The following is a 25,592-nucleotide window of genomic DNA, read 5'->3' as shown; positions in this document are numbered from 1 at the left end:
TACGCAGATTTCAGCTGGGAAAGCCTACTGCAAAAAAGGATGTACCCTAGTCAAATTTTGTAAAACCAATTTTTTTGCGTGCACTTTCAAGGTAGGGGAAAACATTTCATAAGGCTACGGAGCTCTATGTGGACAATTAGGGACTTCCCCTGGATGGCGCACTGAATTAAGTGTAAATACCCACTTGGGTTCCTCGTTGTAGCTATAAAACATTTTTTGTATTTACTCTTCATTAAAAGAGAGAGCCCTTATATGTCCATCTTATGTGGGTGAACAGGTGACCACTTGTCTTTTGTCTCAGACCAGTGAGTGCCATACCATGGCTGCCCACTAGGTGTCTCTCCCTTGCACCAAGAGCGCCAAGTATCAGAGTATTGATATTTTTGACACCCTTTAGCTAAATGGATGACACGTGCACTGGGAAGATTTTTCAGAGCTTCTGCAGCCACGGTACCATATTTGTGTAAGGAGAAACAAAATGGAAAGCAGAAGCTGTATTTATAATATTAATCATCCACGTGCCATATCAATCTTAGTCAACTGAAATACTCAACCTCAGCCCTGCCCTCCTGTCGAAGACATCAACATGTCCAGAGATTTTTGGGTTCCCCTCCAGATTAGTCCATCACAGGACTTATGCCCACATTGTAGGTTTAAGCACGTGAAGGAGCGGAAAGAGTAGTAGAAATTAAAATTCGAAAATGTGCTCTGTTTTTGCAATAATGATGTACATCCTGACAGTCTTTCTTTTACAGTTTATTTGTAAACATCCACGTCAGGGTTTTACATTTTTATATTATAGTTATCTTTACGTTCTGTAAAATAGTCATAACTTTTTTTTTTCACCTATTCTTGGATTTGATCAAGAAACCTCAAAAAAGGCAAACCCACATCTAGTAACTGTGTCTCTGATTTCACAATCTGTAAATAATCTTCATGCTACCACTCTGTGTGGATTAGGATAGGGTAAATTTGATAGAGCGCACTAAAACCCGAAGGTGCCAAGATTAGAGAAGGAATGAACACCAGTAATGCCCCGGGTGCCAACCAAACATTTGTTGAGCCAGGAATCATGCCTTTATCAGAGTTATATTTCGTGTATGCACGCTCTCATCAGACAGATCCTGCCTCCATGCAGTTAGTTTTTGTGAAGGTTAGCAGTCCTTATCGACTCTGAGTGAGGGCAGACGGGCAGACGGCCAGTCTGCTGACTTCTTTTTCCACTTAAAAGAAGAGCTGACTGCAAACAACAATTTTTTCACATCTTTATGGATGTGTTTTTCTCAGTTAATTTAATTAGAAAGGTGGGAGACATGGTCACTAGGAACCATTCTAAAAGCAGTTTGCACACCCATTTAAGACGTTGTGCACATACAGTGGTTTCAGTGAGTGCAAAATTGTGTTCTTGATTTGCAGAAGCAAGTTAGGATGTTTGCACCACAAATAGGTTTGTGTTGTGTAATTTTATATAGAACTAACATGCTCGAGGGCACTAGGCGAGCACCATATATTTTAGGCATGGATTGTTTAAGTGATTTGCCCATGTTTGAGCCGATGTTGTGATTCAAACCTAGAGCTCAAGTTTGTTTATTTATGATAACGGAACTCTCACGAGATCCACATAAAAGACATAGTAATACATTCAATAAAATCATAGATAAAAGTACAAACAAGTACAATAAAATGAGAATACAGAGGAATCAAGGCATCTAAATTACCACTTAATACAAATCCAGTAAACATTTGAAAAATTTGTACAGTTTAAAGCAAAACATTTCATTGGGGGGATTAATCCTGGCCGAACTAAAAGCGGAGGCAGACAGAATATTCAATTGAAGGCAAATGGGTCTTAGCCATTTTCGCCTATAAGACATCAGAGCTGGGCAGACAAAAATAACATAAATTATATAAGTACCAATGCACATCCCTTCTCGTTGCTATAATCCAAATGGCATCTAGCCACGACAATCCAAAAAACACTTTTGTTTCTTTCCTCTCCTTATGATCCTCAGAAAGACATGTACAATGTTCGTTATTATTCAATGTCCATTTATTAATAATTTCTTTCTTTTGCCACACCGTCACAGCCGACGCGCGTTTCGCCCTCCGCGGGCTTTTTCAAGGCAAGAATGTAGTTTGGTGAGCGAAATATATTAGCTGAGTTCAAAATATTCTATTGCCTGTTGGGCATTGATCCTTTAGGCCTTTTATTTTAAGCACCATGAGTTGAGCGTAATGAACCGGTTATTGCACAGTATATGGAGCCATAATATGTTCCATCGCCATGGCGTATTGCTACGGCGTTCATGCAGAGTCCTTTTTTCAATATTCACCTTCGCTGCAATGGAACGTATTATGGCTCCATATACTTTGCAATAACCGGTTCATTACGCTCAACTCATGGTGCTTAAAATAAAAGGCCTAAAGGATCAATGCTCAACAGGCAATAGAATATTTTGAACTCAGCTAATATATTTCGCTCACCAAACTACATTCTTGCCTTGAAAAAGCCTGCGGAGGGCGAAACGCGCGTCGGCTGTGACGGTGTGGCAAAGGAAAGAAATTATTAATAAATGGACATTGAATAATAACGAACATTGTACATGTCTTTCTGAGGATCATAAGGAGAGGAAAGAAACAAAAGTGTTTTTTGGATTGTCGTGGCTAGATGCCATTTGGACGAGAAGGGATGTGCATTGGTACTTATATAATTTGTGTATGATATTCCGTCTCACCCTGAGTGAGTAGGATATCGTGGACTGTTGCTTTCAGGTGGATAAGCACGATACCAGGATAGCACTCCCACAGAGTATATTCAGTTTACACCATTTGAACTATTAACAAGGGGAATATTTGTTTGTAGATGTGCTGGTCAAACAAAGCAAATCCACCGTTTGTTCGCTGCTGTTTAGACAAAAATAACATGGCGCAAGTCCTGATCATTCATATGACAAAAATCACAGACAGCTGATGTACCATACCATCTGGACAAGCGCAATTTCAAAGGGAATAAATCCTGTCTTACTAGAAACAGTAGGCGTCTGACACCATGAGGAATGTTCCAATGAACAAATGGTTGTGCTTTCCTCACCAGACAGGAGTCGCTAACTGGAGTTACACCCTTTTTCAAAGTGCGGAGCTCTCTATCCAGTCTAAACCCTAGTTCCCACGAGGAAGACTTCAAAAGGGTTTTTAACTGATATGGTGACAAAGAAAATAAAACAGCTTTATCCAGTTGTAAATGACTCACAGCATATCTAAATTTTTTTATAATTAGTGAATAATCGTTAAAATTTCCCAGCAACTCAGTTTTTATAAGATGTCTTAGCGTGCCTGGCTCAACCCTTGCTAGGCTAAAAACCCAGCGCACGATCCCCGCCAAACTTTGCACCCAGCTACTACGTAAGCCGAATTCCTGTCTAAGAGCAGCTGTTGAACTAGCTGTATTGACGGATACAAGGCTACGTAAAATTTTTCCTTCCGAGGAATTTAAAAAGCTCCAGTTTTTTATATCAATTAGCTCTATTCCATAGAGTAAGGAGGCAGGGATTTTTGCTCGAAATACATCTAGTAGTATCGAAAAATGCCTTCTGCCTGTAGCCTTATATAAGGATAACAAACTCTTTCCCTGGACAATAGCTTTCCGGGAATTATTAGCTATATGAGCTTTTTCGCTTAAATTACTCATAACAATTTTACCAAGGAAGGTATAAGATTTCACTGTTTCCAATTTTTGGCCCCCCACAGTCCAAAGAAAGTTAGCATATTTAGTTTTCTTCCTACCCGACATGCACATCACTTTGCTTTTTGCAATATTTATCAGCAGAAAATGTTTTCCTGCATACCTATATAAGGCATGCAGGCGATTATTCAGTCCCTTAGGCGTTAGGTCAAGAATCAAAATATCATCCGCATACATAAGGCATACAATTGGGGAACCCCCCAGGATCGGAGCAATACCTGAACATGCAGAGAGGACCTGAGGTAAAACAACTATATAAAGGGAAAACAGCAGAGGAGCCAGCAGGCAACCCTGCTTTAACCTGTTGGACGTGGGAATGGTTCTAGATAGTAGTCTTTCCCCGCCTAGCAACACTCTGCACCAGGTGTCCGAATACAGGGCACGGACTAATTTAATAAGAAAGGATGGCATCCCTAAATCGAGTAACTTTCCCCACAGCAATGTTCTGTCCACTTTATCGAAAGCTGTGGAGAAATCGATGAAGGCGCCATAAACTCGTCCTCCACGAACTTTAACATATTTCTCCGTTATAACCTGGAGTGCAGTCAAGTTATCTAAAGTACTGTGCTTTTGCCTAAAGCCAGTTTGTTCAAAGGGCAACATTTCGGCCTTAGATACCCAATCGTTAATTAAAGTAAGAAGACATTTTGCAAAGACCTTGCCAATGGCTTCTAGCAAAGTGATTTGACGATAGTTTTGGGGTAGGTCTCTGGCCCCTTTTTTAAATAAAGGGACTAGAATGCTCCCTTTCTAGGATGGGGGGACGGTGCCGCTAATAAAGCAAGATTTGAACACTGGATGAAGAATTTTGCTCCATAATTCGCTCTGTTGTTTTAGAACGGAAATGGGGACCTCGTCAGGACCCATCGCACCAGAAGAGCGCATGCCCCTAATGGCTAGTTCGATATCCTTTTCGGACGGGGGATCATATAAGCCAGAGTCCTCATAAGGAGCATCGTTATCCCGTTGCGGACCATTGCTGCTGTACAAATTCTCAATGTAATGAACCCAGATCTGCTCATCAATGGCAATTGGCATAGGACAGGATCTAGTGCCGCAACCTTTGCCAATTAATGACCAAAATGTCCTGGCTTGACCCTTATATGAGGATTCCCGGAGTTTAATCCATAAGGAATCCTCATTATCTCTTTTTAATCTGGCCTTCAACCTTGATCTCCTTCTTTTTAGTAATGCTAATTTATGATGCCCTTCCTGATTAAATGATAAGTATTGACCCCTTATCAGTTTATTTATGTCAATATTTAATTGCCGAAGCGATTCGGGGAATACTAAAGATTTTTTAATATAGGGGACTTTCTTAGCTATTGAGGTTACTAATTCTAAAAAATCTGCAAAGCCTAATAGTTCCATCCCCTCCCATTGAAACAAATTCTCAATGGTAAAAGTTAAGAGACTCAGCAAACACTCAAAAGCACAGTGATTCCAGTAACATTTCCCCGAACTGGCGCCAAAATTCACCAAATCAGTGTCAATGTGCCAGGAATCTGCCTGAGAAGGTCTGAGAATAACTGTAAGCGTCAGCACCTTGTGGTTGCTAAGTTCAGAATTAGCTAGAGCGGTACAAAAGGGGGTGGTGATGGACGGAGCATCTGAATCAATCAAACACTCACACCCAGTCAAAAGATCTGGGTTTAATCCATCACCGTTCTTTAGCCCACTCTGCCACCCCAGTTCAGACATGGCTATATGCAAATCAGTCTGACCCTGTGCCTCATGGGAACAGTCCAGCCTGAACTGCCAAGCCATGTCTTCCCTGGACCGGAAACAAGCTTCCGAGGACCGGTTTCTGGCATTCCAGCCGTCTTCAGCCCGGCTTGCTTGAATCCAGTGGCAAAGTGAGCAAGGGACTAACGTCTGAGCATACCCTGCCGCACTTATGGCGGCCAAAAGCGGTACAAAAGGGGGTGGTGATGGACGGAGCATCTGAATCAATCAAACACTCACACCCAGTCAAAAGATCTGGGTTTAATCCATCACCGTTCTTTAGCCCACTCTGCCACCCCAGTTCAGACATGGCTATATACAAATCAGTCTGACCCTGATCCTCATGGGAACAGTCCAGCCCGAACTGCCAAGCCATGTCTTCCCTGGACCGGAAACAAGCTTCCGAGGACCGGTTTCTGGCATTCCAGCCATCTTCAGCCCAGCTTGCTTGAATCTAGTGGCAAAGTGAGCAAGGGACTCACGTCTGAGCATACCCTGCCACACTTATGGCGGCCAAAAGCGGTACATAAGGGGGTGGTGATGGACGGAGCATCTGAATCAATCAAACACTCACACCCAGTCAAAAGATCTGGGTTTACTCCATCACCGTTCTTTAGCCCACTCTGCCACCCCAGTTCAGACATGGCTATATGCAAATCAGTCTGACCCTGTGCCTCATGGGAGCAGTCCAGCCCAAACTGCCAAGCCATGTCTTCCCTGGACCGGAAACAAGCTTCCGAGGACCGGTTTCTGGCATTCCAGACGTCTTCAGCCCGGCTTGCTTGATTCCAGTGGCAAAGTGAGCAAGGGACTCACATCTGAGCATACCCTGCCACACTTATGGCAGCCAAAAGCGGTACAAAAGGGGGTGGTGATGGACGGAGCATCTGCTCGAGGGCACTAGGCGAGCACCATATATTTTAGGCATGGATTGTTTAAGTGATTTGCCCATGTTTGAGCCCATGCTGTGATTCAAACCTAGTTCATCGGTTCCATATTTGGCACTGCTAGCTGTGAGGTCATATTCCCTCCATGCCTCCCCCTGTTGGGGTGTGGGCCTTAGGCCCACATGCTGATGACAGACAGACACAGACACAGAGGTTGTAGATACTCAACTGGCCATGAGCACATGCACTCGGACCCTTTTATCAGCCGAGTCATGTCACTCGTGACAACGGTGATGGATGGGTGTGGGGTGTCTGTGTGTGCCCACTCCCATAGGGGGGTGGCTACTAAATCAATGCCTGGCGAGAGACTAGAACATGTCTCACAGGACACAACATTCCTCCAAAATTTTAATGAATAACCAAAGCTCATTAGTTTAACTTGTAAGGATAAAACAACAGGCATCCGGAAGACAGCAGACAAGGACTGGTGACTCCGACTGTAGCAGGACAATCTTGGCGGGCACTCATCATTTAACCCGAGTGGTTAAGGACTCAAACGATTGCGTGGGGACGTCAACTGTGCACTGGGAATGTGCCGGAGTAAGCATGTCCTTTAGTCTCAGGTAGCTTCCTTTCACTGACATTGAGGATGGTAGGTGGTGGATAACAACAGTTTATTGACTGGGTGCATCAGGGTCATGGTGGGAGTCCATGGTGACAGTTCACTGGATTATTTCCAGACCACCTGAAGTCTCTAGGAGGCTGTCTTGCTGTGTCCGGTGACCTGTCAGTGGGGCAATGTCTCCTTCCGCTCTCCCGTCTGGGGAGGCCCTTCGTCGGGCTTGCCACAGGACTGCTGGTAGGCTGCGATGGGTCTGCCTGTGTGCCAGCTGGGGGCAGATGCAAACCACCAGTGAGCCAGTAGCCAGTCTCTCACACAAACCTCAAGGGTGTATGGGTCTTGGTCAGGACATGCTCTCTCTGCCGCAGTTCAGGTGCAGACCAGGTTAGCAGGTAGCCTCTGAGTTTCCTGTTGGCTCGTTTGGCATCAGCATAGGACTCCACTCCATGTGTGTTCGAGATAGTGTCGGTTGACGCACATTATGAGGTCTGGCATGGTGGCATTGCCAGCCGTCTGGGGAATCTGGACAACGGCGGGTGACAACTTGCCTTGATGGATGCAGGCGTCTAGTCTGGAGTCGATCACCTGAGAAAGGGAGTGGCCAGGTACCTCCACGTTCTCTGGGGAGGCACTTGCATTCATGTACTTGTACCTCTTGGGCTGTTGGGACTTTGATGGCGGAGGAGTGATGAACATGCTGAGAAGCGTAAGACTTGAGACTCGGTTGGCGCAAGCTTTGCGGCTTACTCTCGGACTCCCGCTGTGCGGTTTCCAGTTCCCTCTCGGGTTATCCCCCTCTTCCGTTGCTGTCGCTGTGTCAGGACAGCATTCTCCCCCTTTTCCTTTTCCTGTTGTAGCTTGGGTTTTCTTCATCGTCCGGCCCTGCCACTCACGACTTCCCCTTTCGACCTCAGCTGGTTGTCTGATTCTTGGTGCAGACCCTCCGGTCACACTTCCACATATCTGGATGAGTGCGGTGTCATGCACATGGCACTGATGACGTAGCTGCCATTGGGCCTGGACGACAGGTGGCAATGATCAACTAGGAGAGGAATTTCTGGATGGACGTCGTAGCCACATGACTGACTCTTCTGAATCTTGTCTTGCACCTTTGGCATTTGCGGTCAGGAGCAGGGATGCCACTCTACTCCGACTGCCGACACTCGGGGCTGGACGGTCTCACTGTGAAGCGATGGGAGCAACGCGGTTTGCGCTTGCTGCGGCTTATGTGTGGTTCTCCCTTGGTGCTGTCACCAGGGCCGTTGGTTCGCCTTGGTGGCTGTCTGGTGTCTTTGGAGGTGTTCTTGGCTTGTGGTGCTACAAGTCTGCGTGCTTCTCCTCTTGTTGTCTTTGACGCACCTGCGTTTGTCCAGCTCTTCTGGGTGGCACCATCTCCACTCTTCTACTGCTTCTCCTCCGGGTGCAGTGACATTCACCATGTTCTAACAAGGCCAACGGGCCTATTAACTTCAATGGTCTCCGGACCATACAGGGGAAACTTCAGTCGAGCAGCCACTCATCTTGGGTGCTCCTTCTTCAAGCAATTTCTCAACACTCCTACTCCGGGTGTTCCCTGTCCAGGGAATGGCTTCCACTGGCAGTGGTAGTCTATGGCTCCTTGACGCTCCTACTCCGGGCGTTCCCTCTCCAGGGAATGGCTTCCACGGGCAGTGGTGAGCTGTGGTGGCGGTTGGCCACTTGTGGTGTACGACTCTCCTCTCGTCAGCCTTGTGTCACTGACGACTCCTGCTTGCGGCAGTGTGAGGGAGGATACTGCTGCGTTTGGCCCCTTCTGGGCTCCCTTGCTGCTGTGGAGATGTATGGGATCTCCCTGCTGATTCCAGCAGTGTTTCTTTCCTTTGGAACGGTCCCTCGGACTGGGTGCTCTTCTTTGCTAGGGCATGGGCGTTCACCGCGAGGGGCTTGTGGCGCACCATTCGCACTTGGTGTGACATAAGAAAGGTACTGAGGTTACGCTCTCCATCAGTCTTTCCTGAGGCTCCTTGTAGGGTTTAACAGTCTCACCCCTCCAATGCGACAGACCTGAGTTGGTACCCCGTCAGGCAGTGCTGGGGCTACTATTAAGTGTCTACTGGTGTTAGAAATGGGTATTTCTGGTTGGCCGAGGCTTGCGCCAAAGCCAGGCAGAAACCACCACTCTAAGTCAGGGCAAGGAAGTCACCCGCCAAGATAACCCCTGCTCACCCTCTTGGTAGCTTGGCACGAGCAGTCAGGCTTATGTCAGAGGCGATGTGTAAAGCATTTGCATATTTGGAAAGAAGGGGACCCCTATATACAAATAGTGATACACTTGCTATACATAGGGAAACTAATCAGTTTGGTAAAGGTCTATAGTCAAGTGAGAGTACAAAGATTATGAACCACAGATAATTATAAACACCAAAAATTACTAATAAAAGAACTCACCACCCACTAGTACACTAGCATTAGTTTATATACTTTTATTTAGTCATAGAGAACTCTTTTTTTCGTTTTTTTGAAAATATTCTTTGTGTACAAATATATCTTTTTTCATTTTATAAATAGATTCATAGTGAGATTGTTTTATAGTTCATAAGAATATACATTAAAAACCATTTACAAACAGACATTAAACATGGGACCAAAACAAGTGATTTATGCAATACGGCAGGGTAATTCACAACGCGCGTTTCGGCTGGTTAGCCTTCCTCAGGTGGCCAAGTATTGCACTAGTTTAAACTGGAAGAGGGCGACACGTCCTTTAGAGATTTGTAAAAAGTTGTATCTTAAAGGTTGGATTTCCTTTAGGCGTGATAATATACTCTGTAACTGATATGCCAATTCGTAAAAGGATCTATTGCGTAAACTGTGAGCGGTGCCTGATGCTTATCCCGTGTTGTCACTAATGTCTATCAAATCGAGTTTACGGCACTGTTCAAAAGGGCTCGGTGATAAATACTCAGATGTATTCCTAAGTGTTCAATAGACGGTCCGCCGAGAGTCAGGGTTCTTGGGGCATGTTATATTCCCGTGTTCGTAACTCTAAACGATTTTAGCCAGCTATGACTCTCGGTCTTGGTACATGACGATGGATCCACAACCAGTACCTACGGGCGGTGGTGAGCTGTGGTGGCGGTTGGCCACTTGTGGTGTACGACTCTCCTCTCGTCAGCCTTGTGTCACTGACGACTCCTGCTTGCGGCAGTGTGAGGGAGGACACTGCTGCGTTTGGCCCCTTCTGGGCTCCCTTGCTGCTGTGGAGATGTATGGGATCTCCCTGCTGATTCCAGCAGTGTTTCTTTCCTTTAGAACGGTCCCTCGGACTGCGCGCTCTTCTTTGCTAGGGCATGGGCGTTCACCGCGAGGGGCTTGTGGCGCACCATTCGCACTTGGTGTGACGTAAGAAAGGTACTGAGGTTACGCTCTCCATCAGTCTTTCCTGAGGCTCCTTGTAGGGTTTAACAGTCTCACCCCTCCAATGCGACAGACCTGAGTTGGTACCCCGTCAGGCAGTGCTGGGGCTACTATTAAGTGTCTACTGGTGTTAGAAATGGGTATTTCTGGTTGGCCGAGGCTTGCGCCTAAGCCAGGCAGAAACCACCACTCTAAGTCAGGGCGAGGAAGTCACCCGCCAAGATAACCCTGCTCACCCTCTTGGTAGCTTGGCACGAGCAGTCAGGCTTATCTCAGAGGCGATGTGTAAAGCATTTGCATACGCACCCACCAGTAACAACATCCCAGGCCCCCCACAAAAGGAGCTCCACACAAGGATATATCAAAAATAGCCTTTGTATTATAAAACACATTAGATAGTAAACACACACTTTACAATGTGCCAGAGGCACGGGCAGAATTTACAGGGGATTATGTACATGGGACAGGGCCACATGGACCACTGTCTGGAATAAGCACTTTTAGAACTAGCACTTAGTAGAATTAGCACTTTGTAGGAATAATACTTAGAACATAGCACATATAATAACTGTAGCACCCAATAACAAATGTAGCACACAACCAGCAACCACAGGTAAAAGGTAAGTACCACCTACGCATGAAAACATATTCAGAGGTATAGGCCAGAAGCTTTACACCTGAGGCATGAAAACCCATTCAGCGGTGTAGGTAAGACACATGATGCATAAAAACACATTCAGCTGTGTAGGGAAGACACATGAAAACAGGTGTACCGGGCACAAACACAGAGAGTGCACCCTGTTACATAGAATGGGCTGCCCCAGGGCAGCCACTAACTCTTGCTGCCCTGGAGGCAGTGCATTCAGGTTAAATACGGAGCAGCTTTAAAGCAGACACTCAGTGTTTCACTGTGCAGACGGCACGCCGCCTGCACTTTGAAGGGGAATTAGAGATCCCTTTGCAGGTGGGTGCAGCAGTCAGTGACTAAGGGGAATTAGAGGTCCCCGCCTGCAAGGGGATGTCTGGGGTGTCCATGGGACCCCTTTACCCCCTCAAAGGGCAGCTCTCAGGGGGTGCACTGACAGTGCACCACCTTTTAAGTGGCACACTGTCAGTGCACCTCCTGAGAGCTGCTTTGCCTATGCGCCTGCATCTGCGATACAGCGCGGGCGCAGAGGCAAAGAGATTCCCTCATTTGCTTGGGGCACGCCCCCATGCAAACATGGGAATGCTCTCTGCAGATAGCGCTGACACTTTATGTGCGCCAGCGCTATCGGTATTACAGAAAAGGCCGCACAAGGGTCTGCGGCCCCTTCTGTAATACCAAAGCAGACGCCCGTTGCACCCCCGGGGCACTCTCTGTAATACGGTCCCTGGAATTATTTAGGAATTTCATTATAATTAAAAATTTACTCCAAATGTAAGCATAAGCCAGAAGGAGTAAATATCCTACTCATTCGCTGGGCTTTTTTAATAATTACGTCAAAGTTTGTATTTATAGCACGCCAGTAATTAACTTTTTCTAATTATGCATGTTATTGACCATCCACTGGCGCTATGTTTATTTTGTGGCGTGTTGGATCCATTTCATAACTTACCAGTGTGTTTTTTTTGTGTGAATACGTTGTAGGAGCGGACGTTGTTGACTGGCTGTATACTCGGGTCGAGGGGTTCAAGGACCGGCGAGAAGCGAGGAAGTATGCCAGCAACATGCTGAAGCATGGCTACCTGCGGCACACCGTCAACAAGATCACCTTCTCCGAGCAGTGCTACTATGTGTTTGGGGACTTGTGTAGCAGTAAGTACTACCTGCTCCCATCCAGGCCGCGGTGGTGGTTTTATATTGTGATTCCATTTTTAACCAGCTTTGAAGAGTGGGAATAAACAGGATGAAGCATGAAAAAGACAATTGAGCTTGGCACAAAACATGTGGCATAACATATGTGTATGGAATTATGAGAAACATCTGGCCACTGGCCAATTCCTAGACTTACCAGAGGAGCAATATGACATGTGTATTTGTAAAGCACATGTTCACCCAGAAGGGTATCTTGATGCAGAATAACAGATGTTTATTGTTACCCAACTCAATGGTAGTCATTTTTATCGACCTCAGAAGGATGAGAGGCTAAGTGGACCCACCAGGATTTAAACCTGTGACCATGAGGTTGAACACAGGCCCCTACAGTAGACTCATTTGTCCACTAAGCCACCAGATGCGGCTGACCCCAATCGGTGCATGCAAGATGGGAAAGCAGGAACAGTTATAGATGGTGACTTTCATGTAATGGGAGATAAGTAATAATAGGACCTGATTTAGTGAGTTGTCTAATACATATGATATATGGCAAAAAAAATATTGACCATTGCGACCACTGATTGTTACTTATACCTTTGGCATTCAGTGAAATATGTTAGTGGTGAGAGAAGGGAGGTCACCAGAAGAGGAGCATGCTGACCATAGCTAGGCACATGCGCATATGGTTGTTGATATTGGAGCATTTGAGCAGATTGCGCACCAGGTATTGACAGGCTCCTGTGGTTTGGTTTCTTCTACAGATATGGCTGCTTTGAACCTCAAGGATGGCTCCACTGGAACATCAGATCAGGACACTCTTGCACCTTTACCCCACCCAGCAGCCCCCTGGCCACTGGGCCAGGGGTACCCCTACCAGTATGGAGTGCCCCCACCCTGTTTCCCATCAGTGTGCCAGGAGCCTGGCTTCAGCTATGGAAGCGGTAGTGCTGGCAGTCAGCAGAGTGAAGGTAAGGCATTTGACCCTCTGAGACCCCCTACTCTGATCCCCCACATGCTGTTTGACCATTGGCTGGAGTTGCCCCTACTCCCCCTACACAAATCCTTGTGTTTTGTGCTTATTGAGCCCATGCTTTGTTTGTGTGCTGCAGTGCTTAATTTGTACAAAAATGATTGCAGGGGTCCAAAGTTTTCCTTAGGGTACCGCCTCCAATGCTGCAAAATGCTGAGGTTGATGAATTACTACTTTTGATTGGCATCACCCTCTTGCGTTCACCATTTTACACTTCATGACTGTCCTACTCTTGCAGGTTTTTTACACCCTGCTTTCTCAGTTTACCGCTGTTTTCCTAGTTTTCTCTTTCTCCTTCTTTACCTCTTTCCCTCACTCTTGCTAAAGTCTGATGATGAAAAATAATTCATATTCTCCAAAAACGAGTGCATTTCCCAACATGTGATCAAAATAGGCACTCATGTGCTGGCAGAAAGCCCTTTTATCAGAAGATTGTAGAACTTATTCAAAATGTACATATTAATTTTCGATTAATTAAACATGTATAACATTGTTTTATCATAACATGCATTGCACCACAAATATTTTATGGTCCATATTTGTTGTTCCAAATGTGTCTACCGCAGTGATTCATTTGTTGATTGCCTAAAGGTGCTTACGTCTACACAAATACCAACCAAGTGTAGGATGCGGGATAACGTAATCAGCAATTTATTCTAATAATACTTTTATACATCTGATTATGTTTGTTTTACCTTGGTTGCTAGAATGTACAGCTTCATCTCTTTTTAAAAAGAAAGAGTTCTTACAAAATCAGTGATGCAATGAAACACTGTCTGGAAATGACTGTGCTGGTGCTTATAGGTCACAAATTATGCAGTCAAAATTAAAGCAGTAAAAAGTGGCCTCTACTTTAGGAAATTCTCAGGGCAATTTATGAAGAAAGCCTATGTATAATTGTACCCCAAACACACAAAAGGTGATGGGAGGCCACTTGCAATAAGTCTAACCACTGGCAATCGCTTGGGGTAGCATTCCAATCCATCGATCTTTTGCTCACAATGCCACCTCAGTTTGGACTCCGCTATATGCAAATCAGCCTTGACCCTGCTCCAATAAGAATAGTCCAGCCTGAAATGCCAAGGCAGGTCATCCCTGAACTGGAACACAAGCAACCCAAGGTTGGTTGCACACTGAGTGGGGTTCTTAGTCAGGTAAAGCTTGGTTTCAGTGGCACAGTGAATGTGGCCCATGTCTGGTTGTACCCACACATGGCATTCAAGTGCAAAAGCTCTCAAACTCTCACAGCTAACAAACGTGTCGTTTGATCTCTATAAAATTAAGGGATTATAATCCAATAAAAAAGTCATTAGAAGCAATGCACAGAATCCGCTCATTTTTCTGAACGAAAATATATCGCTATATTATATTTTTTTCAACTGACAATACAATTTAACGCACCTCTTTAATTTATCACGTAATATAAAAATATATGCCGGGTACGTGATGAATGTCTTTCATGGGGTTCCTGTGAATTTCATATTTACCATTCGACCTTTGTTTTCTTGTCAAATATCCAAAACCCGTAAGTGGCGCTGCAAAACAATAGTACAGGGCTAGCATTCAGGTTAAAATGTGAAAAAGCATCAAATCCCCTTCATTTGAATGTCAGTGTGCAACACGCCCTCAGCTTTAATCGTGGTGCGTGATGACGTCATACGTGTGGGTTATTGTTCAAATTTGATTATTTTTCCGAACTATCCTTAGATTAAGAGTAGTTTTGAATTAAAACAAATCTAAATGCACACACACACGTTTATTATTAATTTAACTGACTTGCAGGCAGCAAGAAATCAAGCCCCGTCATAGAAGCCTTTATTTACAGAAAGAGATGTGTCCCCAAATACTGGAACTCAAATGTTTCCTTAGCCGTCTTTGGTGTACTCCACTTGGAGTTTTATTATTTCAAACTGCATAAACAAGGAATTCTTGAATTCCAAGAAGGTAAGAGAGTACTACCGCTGGGTAGGAATGAGCAGGCATACTCTCACGTGTGCGAAAAGTAATCAGCTCCACCACTAGTCCTTACAGTAGGCGAAGCGCATACAACGTTGGCTGCAAGAGCGTTTACATTTGTGATGTTGAAAATATTCAGTACTTGCGTGGTGAAGGTTTGTACCACTACTGCGGGCCTTATGGTGTTTTCTCATTCTCCGTCTCGCCTGTTGGATGCAGCCTCACTGTATGTTGCTTGTTTGTAACTCTGTTATCCCTTGTTTTGTGCTGGGCCAGCCTTAGACTGAAGGAGGATTGAGGAGGACTCTAGGGCATTGGTAAGAACCTCCTCAATAATAATTATTCCAAGCATGAACATCTATTCCGATTTGTGTCGCCTTGAAATGTTTCCAGCTCTCCTCAACTGTGTGCCATGCATTTATCATCCATTGTAGTGGCCCATAGTTTCAGAAATTATACTCATTCACCTATGGTTTCCTCTCTAGGAAGTAGTTGATGCAAGAGCATGGCCATCAGTCCAACACAGTCTGCAAATGTTCATGTTGTTCAATGACACATCTATCTGGTCTCCACAAAAAATTTGGAATTCAAGATGGAAAGTGACTTATTCTCCATATGTTTGAATTCTGTTTTATTGAACCTGTGTAGCAAGACTGGTTTACGACTGGTCCCGTCTCTTTGTTTATGGATATGCATGTCTGTGTTTCACTTTATTTATGTTATAAAGTGCTTTTATCCAAGAGTGGAACACAAATTAGTATAATACAGTTATATGTTTGCAGATGATGACAGTAGGTACACAGTATGAAAGAAGGTGAGTTCTCACATGGAGGAGATAAAAAAGGATTGAACATATGAAGAATATTGAGAGAGTTTCATACCTTTTATCCATTGAGGGAGTAATAGTGCAGATGATAACTTATTGGATGTATGACGTTACAACGCATGCATTTACATCGCATGCCTTTACAACGCAATTATTACAACGCAGTCCACTACAACGCATAGTGCTTTGGGGCGCTGGATAGTGAATAGTTTAATTTACTATTCCAACTCCAGTCCTCGTAGACACTAGGGAAGGTTATTGGATAGTAAATTAACCTATTCCCTATCCTAGAGCGCCCCCCAGAGCAATGCGTTGTAATAGTTTGCGTTGTAATGGTTGTGTTGTAAAGGCTCTGCGATGTAAAAGTTGCGTTGTAAGTGTTGTTCACCTAACTTATTATATGATGGAGCAAGGGGAAATATCAAGGATGAGGAATGGCTCGTATGACAAATCTTTTGAAGGGATACCAGAGATGCTTAATAACTGGCATTAAGACCACATATTCATTTACAAACAATAAGAACATAATTTCTGTTGAAAGCGAAATGGAAGCCAGGAAAGGAAAGGGGAAGAGCAATTGCAAAAGAAGCCAATTTGAAGGGTTGCTAAGACATCTGAGTAGAGAGCTAAAATAAGCTCTTCAAGAGGACAGAAAAGTAATCCACGTGAAATTGTGGTAGTGTAGTTTGAAAGGTGTTAGTTTTATGCAGATAATGTTCACTTTTAGATGTTGCATTGCTTAAATCAGGTAGTGCAAGCAATACATAAAATGTGAGCAGGGTAGGAGAGAGAAGTCAAAAATATTTTAAGATTGCTTGCTAATACAAAGATGAGACAATAGCAGAACTCGCGAGAGGAAGGGAGGTTCCAGAGTGGAGAACAAAATCTGTTTTATTAAGTAGTCCAATAGGAAGGTTAGATATTAAGTTGTGCAGAGATTCGGAAAACAATGAGAAGGTGATTTATATGTTTGATGGAACGAGGAATGATCAGAGGAGAATATTGTGTTAACAAGAAGGATTTGTATTCATATATATCTGCTTGTGTGGACCTCATTGCTGGGATAGCAGAGTGGCTTTTAAAAAACGGACAGAATGGGCAATAAATATTGAGCTCGGAAGTAAAATGTCAAAATATAACGTTCTTTACCTGAGCCGAAGGGGGTGAGACAGATAGACAAAACTGGAATGGTTAGTGCTGAAACTATGAATCTCACAGGCAGATCTGCAGTGCTTTGAAGAAAGTAAGCAAGCATGAAGCTTTACTAGCGTTTTCCAGGAGAGGGCTGGATACTGTAGAGAAGAAACTGGAAAACTCTTGATACAGAGGTATCTCCTTTTTACCTAATGGAATGTCCTTGGGCCAACCTTGATTTGTTTCCTATGAACGAGAACCACCAGTAAAGAGTAACGTGCTAAGAAGGTTGTTCAAACTGAAGCACTATAAAAGTGGTGCCCGCAACTCTGAATGCAATAACAGCATCTGGATGAGAGCAGAGACAAGTGAAAGAGAATTGGGGTAATATGATCATATTTTTGGGCTCCAATAGCGAAACATGTTACTGTAAAAGAGATACATTTGGTTAGAGCAAAATAATGCCTTGGTGCAAGTTGTCGGATAGTCTAGATAGAGAAAGGAAGAAGAGATAAGCTCTTGATGGACAATATAGCATATGATTTATTTTAACATGGCTGTAGGCGCGTACCAGCTCTGGAATGTACCTAACTGTACAATGTGAACTCCTTCTGCTCAAGGGTTATTAGTTAGTGGGACTCCACCAGTATGTACTCTTGTTTATCGGACATGAGAAATTTGAGCTACACTGTTCAGAAGAAAATTGGGTTGAAGCATAGCCAGTGATACCTAGTAATAGGACTTAAATGGTTAGTGTCTGAAAGTAAAGCCGTGCCCATACACTCTGGGCCAACTCTAGGTCAAGGTAATACTAAGCAAACACTTAGGAGGCCCCAGCAGACAGCAAAATGTGGCCATGTTATCAACAAATAGGGCACTATTGCTAGGGCAGAGGGGCAGTGAAATGTCTCTTTGACCAGGGCACCGTAATCCTCGCATTGGCCCTCCATAGCGAGAGAAAGACCAGGGCCAGATTGTAGAAGTTTAAAGAAAAAGGCATAAGTGATGCTTGAAGCAAAATATGAGTACTAAATCTTAAAACAGATGTAAGAAATACAATAGGATCCACAAAGTGTTTTGTACAAAATGTTCTGGTAAATTTCTAAACTTCTTACCAAATAACTGTAATGAATACAATTGTGAGAGTGAATCGACAATGTGTGCAATCACATAACTGCTAACATGTGAAGGTATTAACATTGGAAACTTAACGAAGTTCACACGAGTGGAGAACCAACCCTGTTTATGGAAAAAAGTCCTGAGAGTACAGGCAAACATCACTGCTGCATGATTTCGTATAAATCTTCACAGAGCGTACAAGGTTTTTAGAACGCTAGCTAGGATATTATTGTCCATGTTAATGTACGTTACAGATTCTTCTTTTCGGGTACACAGTGCCTACAACTGTTTTTCTCCCACATTGAGGACCAATTCAGGTTCTACTTCTGATCTCGGAACTCAAAACCATAAGAAAACTGTAGTTTAGCAACTGGATATTCCTTATATGTCCTTTCCAAGCACATCTTTACCGTTGGCAAGGTTTTTTTTTATTTTCTTTGTACCCACCCACCAAATTCATTTGGACCAATAGTTGAAGAAGTGAATAACCTGCCCAGTCTCAGCATAAGTTAGTAGGTGATGCTTACTTGGTAGTATTGATTTTTCCTTTTGATGCTGCAGAGTTTTCCCTGTCCTTACACCTACCTCAGGACTTTGTTTTACATTTTTCCAGCTACCGTAGTACACCGTAGTGCTGGAAATATACCTGGCAACAGAGAGGGGACTCTCTTTTTGATCTCAGTTAGTCATAGAATGGCTTTACTGTTGGGGGTGCCAGCAACACTTGTGTCTCTTTTATTAACTCTGGTTTCCAGGTTTTGTTGACGGTTTAAGTTCCTCTTTCTAAAATACAGAGCTGTTTGAAGTCAAAAAGAATCTGAAAGGCTGCAGAACATCCATACTAAACATTGCTCCTTACTGCCAGGGTAGCAACGCCTTCTACTTTGATGGCCAAATCATAAGATATCCTTCAGAATGAAGGGGCTGCTATTCTAGATCTGGATTAAGGAGTATGGATGAAACACATTCCCTTCCGACATCCCGACTGGATGTAAAACATGGCCATCAATCTAAAACCTATGGGCCCAATTCACAGAACTAACTTAAGACAAAATCCTAAACTTACTACCATTTTGGTTTTCACAGAAGGCACTTACTCATTTTGGTATTCACAGAAGGCACTTACTCATTTCGATATTCACAGAGGTTAAGACTCCTAACTTTAGGACCCCTAAATGCCTTCTGTTAATACCGAAAGTCTTAAAGTTAGGATTTTTCTCAGTTTAGGAGTAGTAAAGTTAGGACTTGTAACCTATCTATAGGGGTGATCTCTTTGTTTTTGAAACAGTTACATTATATCCCTGATGACCGAGTCTTCTGATTCATGTCTGCTCCTTCAGGATTGGCATCTTTTCAGGTTATTCTTCTCTAAGTACTTGTGGTATGGTCAAGCCAAATCAAAGCCCACACTTAGGAGCACAGGCCAATGATCTTTGGCCTGACAGCTAGCATTCTCAGCCATCCTGACATTTGTTCCCTTATATAATCCGTAAGCCCCTCTGGGAGACAAGAATTATATCCTCTACTGTCCCTCAATTCTGGTCATCCATGTCACATGTATGTATGTATGATCAACACGAGTATTCAAACTAGCACCCTAATTCCTATTGGTTACCCTGACTATTAGAATCTCTTGCCTGAGATTCACCAATGCTAGGCACGGTATCCTTCAAGCTGTTAACAGCTGTCCTATGCCAAGTTTACCCCAACTGATGGAATATTGCCCTAATAGTGATTTGTACAACGATCTCTTAGGTATCCCCATGAGGCAGAGCAGTGATATTCTGTAATGACTAAGCTTTGGTTGCTAGTACCTGAGATAATATCTGGTTTAAATGGCATGAATTGTGTCTCTTAAAAATGGGTTGCAACAATCAAACCCCAATACGGGTTACCTATGTACCTAGCTGCATTGTAGATGGAGTTGAGGATAAGACCAGTGCCCCACTGAAGTTGTCTTCTTGTGTCACTGGCTTTTATTTTCTTAAAACTGCTGGCATACCTAGTCTCCCACCAGGAGGCAGAGCGCTCCAAATAATAGTAGGGAACGAGACAAATTTATTTACGGAAAATACTGAAACTACTTTAGGTGAGTAAACTTTTAATTTGTTAGTAGGTCTTCTAGAAGGTACCCAAGACATGTGAATCTTGGTTAAATATGTGTTTGGCTCAGCAGTATTATTAGACCGCATGCATTAATGTATTAAGTTCGTCACTATTGTCATTTTGAGGCTTGTGCGTAAGTCTTTTTTCGTTTTGTCTGCATGGCTAGAATTACCTTTATTCAACCCTGCCTGCTCCTGCATGTAACATCTCATTGCCATCATGACACATGGAACTTGAAAAATGTGCATTCTATTAAACTTAAATAAAAACGCTTGGATGAAGGGTGACTTAAGATGTCTAAACTTATGTTTTTTTCCTTCTGCTTTTTGTAAACAGGAAGTAAAAGCAGCGGCTCCAGCCGGAGCCACGGCGAAAAGAAAAGGACGCCGGGCAGGGAAAAAGATCGGAAATCAAGCGGCAGCGAGTCCGACCATGCCAACCGTAGCGGCAGCAGAAACAGCGGGTTGAGATGTGAACGGCCAAGCAGCAAGCTGAGCCACCGAAGCCACGCCTCTGTCACCCGCAGTGAGCGGAGTCACCACTCCTCCTATGGACCGCCCGGCGTCCCGCCTCTCTACAGCCTGCCAAGGACTGGTACGAAAGTGTATCGGACGAGCGGACCCCCGGGTGGGCCTCCAGTCCGAGAGCTCAGCCTCGTCCCCCCTGAGCTCACAGCAAGTCGTCAGTCCTTCCAGAAGGCCATGGGCAACCCCTGTGAATTCTTTGTTGACATCATGTGACGGAAAGTGCCTTCAGACTCTTGCTATTTTGTTGTGCGAGTACTGTTCTGGTTCAGTTCGTTTCATTTTAGTTGGTGTTGAACACTTAGGTAAATGAGACCCTCGCATGCTCCCTTACGCTCACACCCCACTTGTCATCCTGCTGTAGTGTTGTGATAAAAGAAAGTATCACAGCATTGTTGAAACAACAGTGCTATTTGGAAGAAAAAGAGGAATTGATGAGCCACCCAATTAAAACAATTAAAACCAGAAAAAAAGAAGAAAAGTAATGCAGGAGATTGGTGCATGACCTACAACCATGAGTACAAAGAGTTCAGAGGGAAGAGAGACAGCCTAGAGTTTGGAAGATTTTGGGAGACACGATGAAAACAATTTCCTAGTCGGTCACCAAGTAACAGTACTGAACTGCCACAATCTAATGTTTTGTGATGTGAATGGATATTTGGAAACATGTTAGGTAGCACTGCATTATGCCATACTCGTCCTGACTGCACTGCTTGAGTACTGAGGTTCCCTCTTAGAAACCTGTAGGAAGAAGTCCCTTCCATGGGACTGATGGTGACTGACATGAAGACCCATATTCCAGCAGTGAACACAAATAGTGGTGCACGGTCTGCAGTCACCATTAATGCTCCGTGCCGAAGAATACTGATTGAAAGCTCACTACCATCAGGTGCAGGATTTTTACTAAACCGCCACTCGTGTCACCGTCACACTGTACGAGAGGGCTGGTGTCCCAACTCCTGTGCTCCATTCTTTCATTATATTTAGGCTAATGGCGTAATTTGAGTAGAGACGCGCTTTTTGGGACATACGTCTCCAATGCACAGCATATTTCAAACTTACCTTTCCCCCCGAAACACATAAAGAGACACTGTCCACGTCTCTTCTTGCACTAGGACCCCATCTCAAATGGTGCCAGGGCATCACCTGCCTTGTTGGCATGTGTCTGGATCATTGGACAGCTGGGGATGTATGAGTGGGCCCACCTTGCTCTGGCATGGGAGGGGGCTAGCATTTAAGGAACACTGGGGTGCAGATCGGGAAGGTGAGCCGGCATGGGCTGATGGATTCCCCCAAAAAGAAGTTGTTTATTGTCACCGTGAACAAGATACTGAGCAGGCTTTGAAAGGAGATCCTTGCTTTGATTTGCTATCGTAGCGCAGGTATATGAAGATTACAAGTATGGTGAGGTGATCAACATGCACATCTCCGGCAGTGGTATGTAGGGGTGGGTGGTGATATTTCATTGTATGGCATGGTGTTGTTCAGTGCGGTATGCCATGTTAGCTTGGGGTTTGTAACAATATGTTTTTGCGTCTTATGGTGTGGTCTTGTTGTATTGTGTCATATGCCATGTTACGCTATAATATGGTATCCAATGGTATGGTACGATAAAGTGTGGTATGCAATGGTATACTATGTTGTGGTCTGGAATACTATATTATGTTATGGCATAGTGTACCATGATATGGTAAGTTATGGCATAGTGTAGTATGCTATGATATATTGTGTCAGTGTATGGTATGCGATGGTATGGTGTGATATGCTCCTTTATGTTCTGGTGTAGAATGCAGTGTTCTGAAAGGATGTGGTGTACTATGATGTACTATGCCATATTAATTTAAAGTTTGACTTGTTATGCTGTTTTGTAATATGCCATGCTATGATACACTACAATGTAGTACAGCTGTTATGCTGTGTTATTTATTGTATGGCATGCTTTATTATAGCATAGTACACTATGGTATGGTTGGGTGAGCAGTGTCATGGTCTGGTGTAGATTGCTATTGTTCCGTGATGGTGTGATAGGCTATAGTATGTTGTGGTATGATATGTTATGGTATGAGTTGGGATGATATGTTGCATTCTGAAATTGTATGTTGCGTTGGTTTCTTGTGTAGATGTTAAACCCACCCTAAGGCCACACCAAGATGCTAAGGAGAGACACCTCAAGACCTGGCTTTTCAAGCAGTAGCTGCACCTCCCCTCCTCCCCCCCTGCGCCTTGAGACCCTTACGGGTGATTAGTGCGCTTTAAATTGGTTGATTGATTGATTGAGAGACACGATAGATGGAAATGAGGGCCCACGAAACATGAACGATGAGAAGATTAAAAATTTGTCTTGTGAACTGTATGGTCTTCCCCAACGAAGTGGAAATCTGGGGGCAGTGAGAGGACATGACAGTGTTTGAAATCAAGTTAGTTACTGAGAGAAACACTGATACAGGTCAATAAGGGCAGCAGGAAACAAGCGGCTGTCAATTTCAACCTCCCTCCCTGAGAACTTTCCTGCCTCCTGTCCTTTATCGATACATTTACCTCGGTGCCCTCAACTAAGGGAATGTGAGAGGGAAAGAGCAGAGGCCTACTCCCTCATTTTCCTGGGTCCTAGGGCTTTGAGTACAGGGCAAGCCTTCCCTAGAGTGCTGAAGGCCAGCGTGGCCGAGGCAGACTGGGCTAGGCTTCCAGAGTTCAAAATCACCCAGCTTGCCATGATGGCTGCTGTTGAACAGCTCCTGTGTTCTTGCCTTGATGAGGGCTTCAGGCCTTTGGAACACATTAGGCACTTGGAGTAAATGTTGTAGTGTGGACCACTGCTTGTTCACATCGCTACTAGAATACCAACATGAGGACAGACATACATTAGTTATCCCAACCCCGACCGTCTATAACAAAGTAGAGGAAGCTACAGATTTGTTGTTAATATAAGCATCACACCCCAGGGCTTTACATAAAAATACTAAGTGATAAAATGCTGTTCCTAATGAATTTACACACATTGGATGTTGCACAAGGGGCAACCTAAATTAAAATGCACATGCTGTTTCCATCCAAAGTTATACATGTCTGTGCCATGTTCCCCTGACCAAATTGAATCCTTAAAGGTATAATCTGCTCGATGACTTTCGCTGTTCAGTTGTGATTGCTCATGGCTCAGCAAAGTGAGCACGTTTTTCAAAATTTTGTTTGCAAGAAAACTATTAAAGATTTCATTATACAATTATAAATCTGGTAGAAATTAATATGTGAGTAATCCGATTTATGGACAGGAAAGCTGTGCTTTACCACATGCCTAACACTGAAGAGGAGGGCATCTTTGTTTTTTTCTGTATTGAGATGCTGAGGATGGAAGATATATAACAAGCAGACTTAATCTCGCTTGTCTCTTAGTTGTCTCCATTTTATTGGTCCACAAAACTCTCATTAGTAGATACTAATATCGAGACTCAGAGAAAATTCACAATTTTTTCTTAATTTAATTTACTGATTATGTAGGTGCAGTCTGTCAGGAATAATTTAGAAACTTACAAAAACCTTCTCATAGCAGCAACAAAATTAGGAGAATCCTACTATGAAGGTAACTGACACATAACCCCATGTACTAATAATAATATTGAACCATGAAGACTATTGTGTGGGTTGAACGTGTTGTGAGATCCCCTTGCAAGCAGCATCTGACCATAATCGCTTTGTCACTTGAGGAGTGCTCATTTTTATTTTGTTGATATCCTCTCTGGGGCTACTTCATGTTAACAATTCCCTTTATTCTCCACCTTTGATGTCCTGCATTCTTTGAATTGCACAGATTGGCAGAAATTATCAGCTGTGTTCCTTACTACAGTACAACTCAACTTTATAAAAACTCATACTCGCCTTTTCAGTCATCTCCAACATGTTGACTTGTTGTGCACTTTCTACGTCATTTTTAAAGTATTGAAACTTCCATCCCTTTATTTTTTATGCTTACAGTACAGAATAGTTGAAATGTGTATATACAGTGGTTATGTAAAAATACATTTTAATTTAATGTTTTATAGATATAAATATATATATAAACACTTTAATGTGAATGCTTACTACAGTGACAAGATGAAAATTGCCTTAATCTGTGAAAAAATCATAATGTTAACCATCAGCACAAACTTGACTACATACACAGAGTCTTAATGTGGCCCATGAATCTATTTAAAAATGTAAAAAAAAAAAGAAATGCAGTCGGGAGAACCACTGTCAGTGAATTTCTGCTGACAATCAATAAAATGTTTTATTTTTTAAAAGCAGTATTTTTGTAAATTATTGTTGACTGGTTACATAATTAAATAAAAGAGTGAGGTGTTGTGTATGTTTGTTCTCTGAGATGCCATACTCTATAAGGATGCCTTTAAATTCTCCCTAACACCAATGTAAGGGTTCTTCACTGGCTCTATTAGAAGTTGGGGATGTTCCAGTATGCACGAATCATCCTCACTAGAGGTGCTGGCATCTTTCCATGGCACAACCACTGTACAACTGGTGGTGTATCAAGGAAGCCCTGTGATAAGAACTGCTTCAATCAAAAACAGCAACTGCTTTTAAGCCGGCTTAGAGCTGCTCTTCATTCTTCACATCTTTGAACCCCTTTCCATGTAGAGTTTAGAAAGACTTCCAAGTGCTAGGGAATGCGGAAAACGTCCACCAAAACCAAAAGTCGTGGTATTTGCTTTTTTTATTCTCTTTGTGGAATTAAT

General features: G+C 43.5%; 1 protein-coding gene across 3 annotated transcripts in view; it reads left to right on the top strand.

Annotated features, from left to right (window-relative positions):
- DVL1 (dishevelled segment polarity protein 1) overlaps window positions 1-25,142 on the top strand; it is a 668,196-nt gene extending 643,054 nt beyond the window's left edge. For all 3 annotated transcript variants that reach the window (XM_086921442.1, XM_086921440.1, XM_086921443.1), the window contains 3 exons: window positions 12,003-12,170; window positions 12,932-13,138; window positions 20,678-25,142. In XM_086921442.1, coding sequence (XP_086777568.1) covers window positions 12,003-12,170; window positions 12,932-13,138; window positions 20,678-21,081 — 779 coding nt within the window. In that variant the 3' untranslated portion in view covers window positions 21,082-25,142. The remainder of the gene's footprint in view (window positions 1-12,002; window positions 12,171-12,931; window positions 13,139-20,677) is intronic.
- Window positions 25,143-25,592: the final 450 nt, after the last annotated feature.

This window comes from Lissotriton vulgaris, chromosome 5, assembly GCF_964263255.1.
Source record: "Lissotriton vulgaris chromosome 5, aLisVul1.2, whole genome shotgun sequence".
In the NCBI taxonomy this organism is placed as follows: Eukaryota; Metazoa; Chordata; class Amphibia; order Caudata; family Salamandridae; genus Lissotriton; species Lissotriton vulgaris.
Note: the sequence above shows the minus strand (reverse complement) of the source record. Positions and strands in the feature narration are given on the sequence as shown.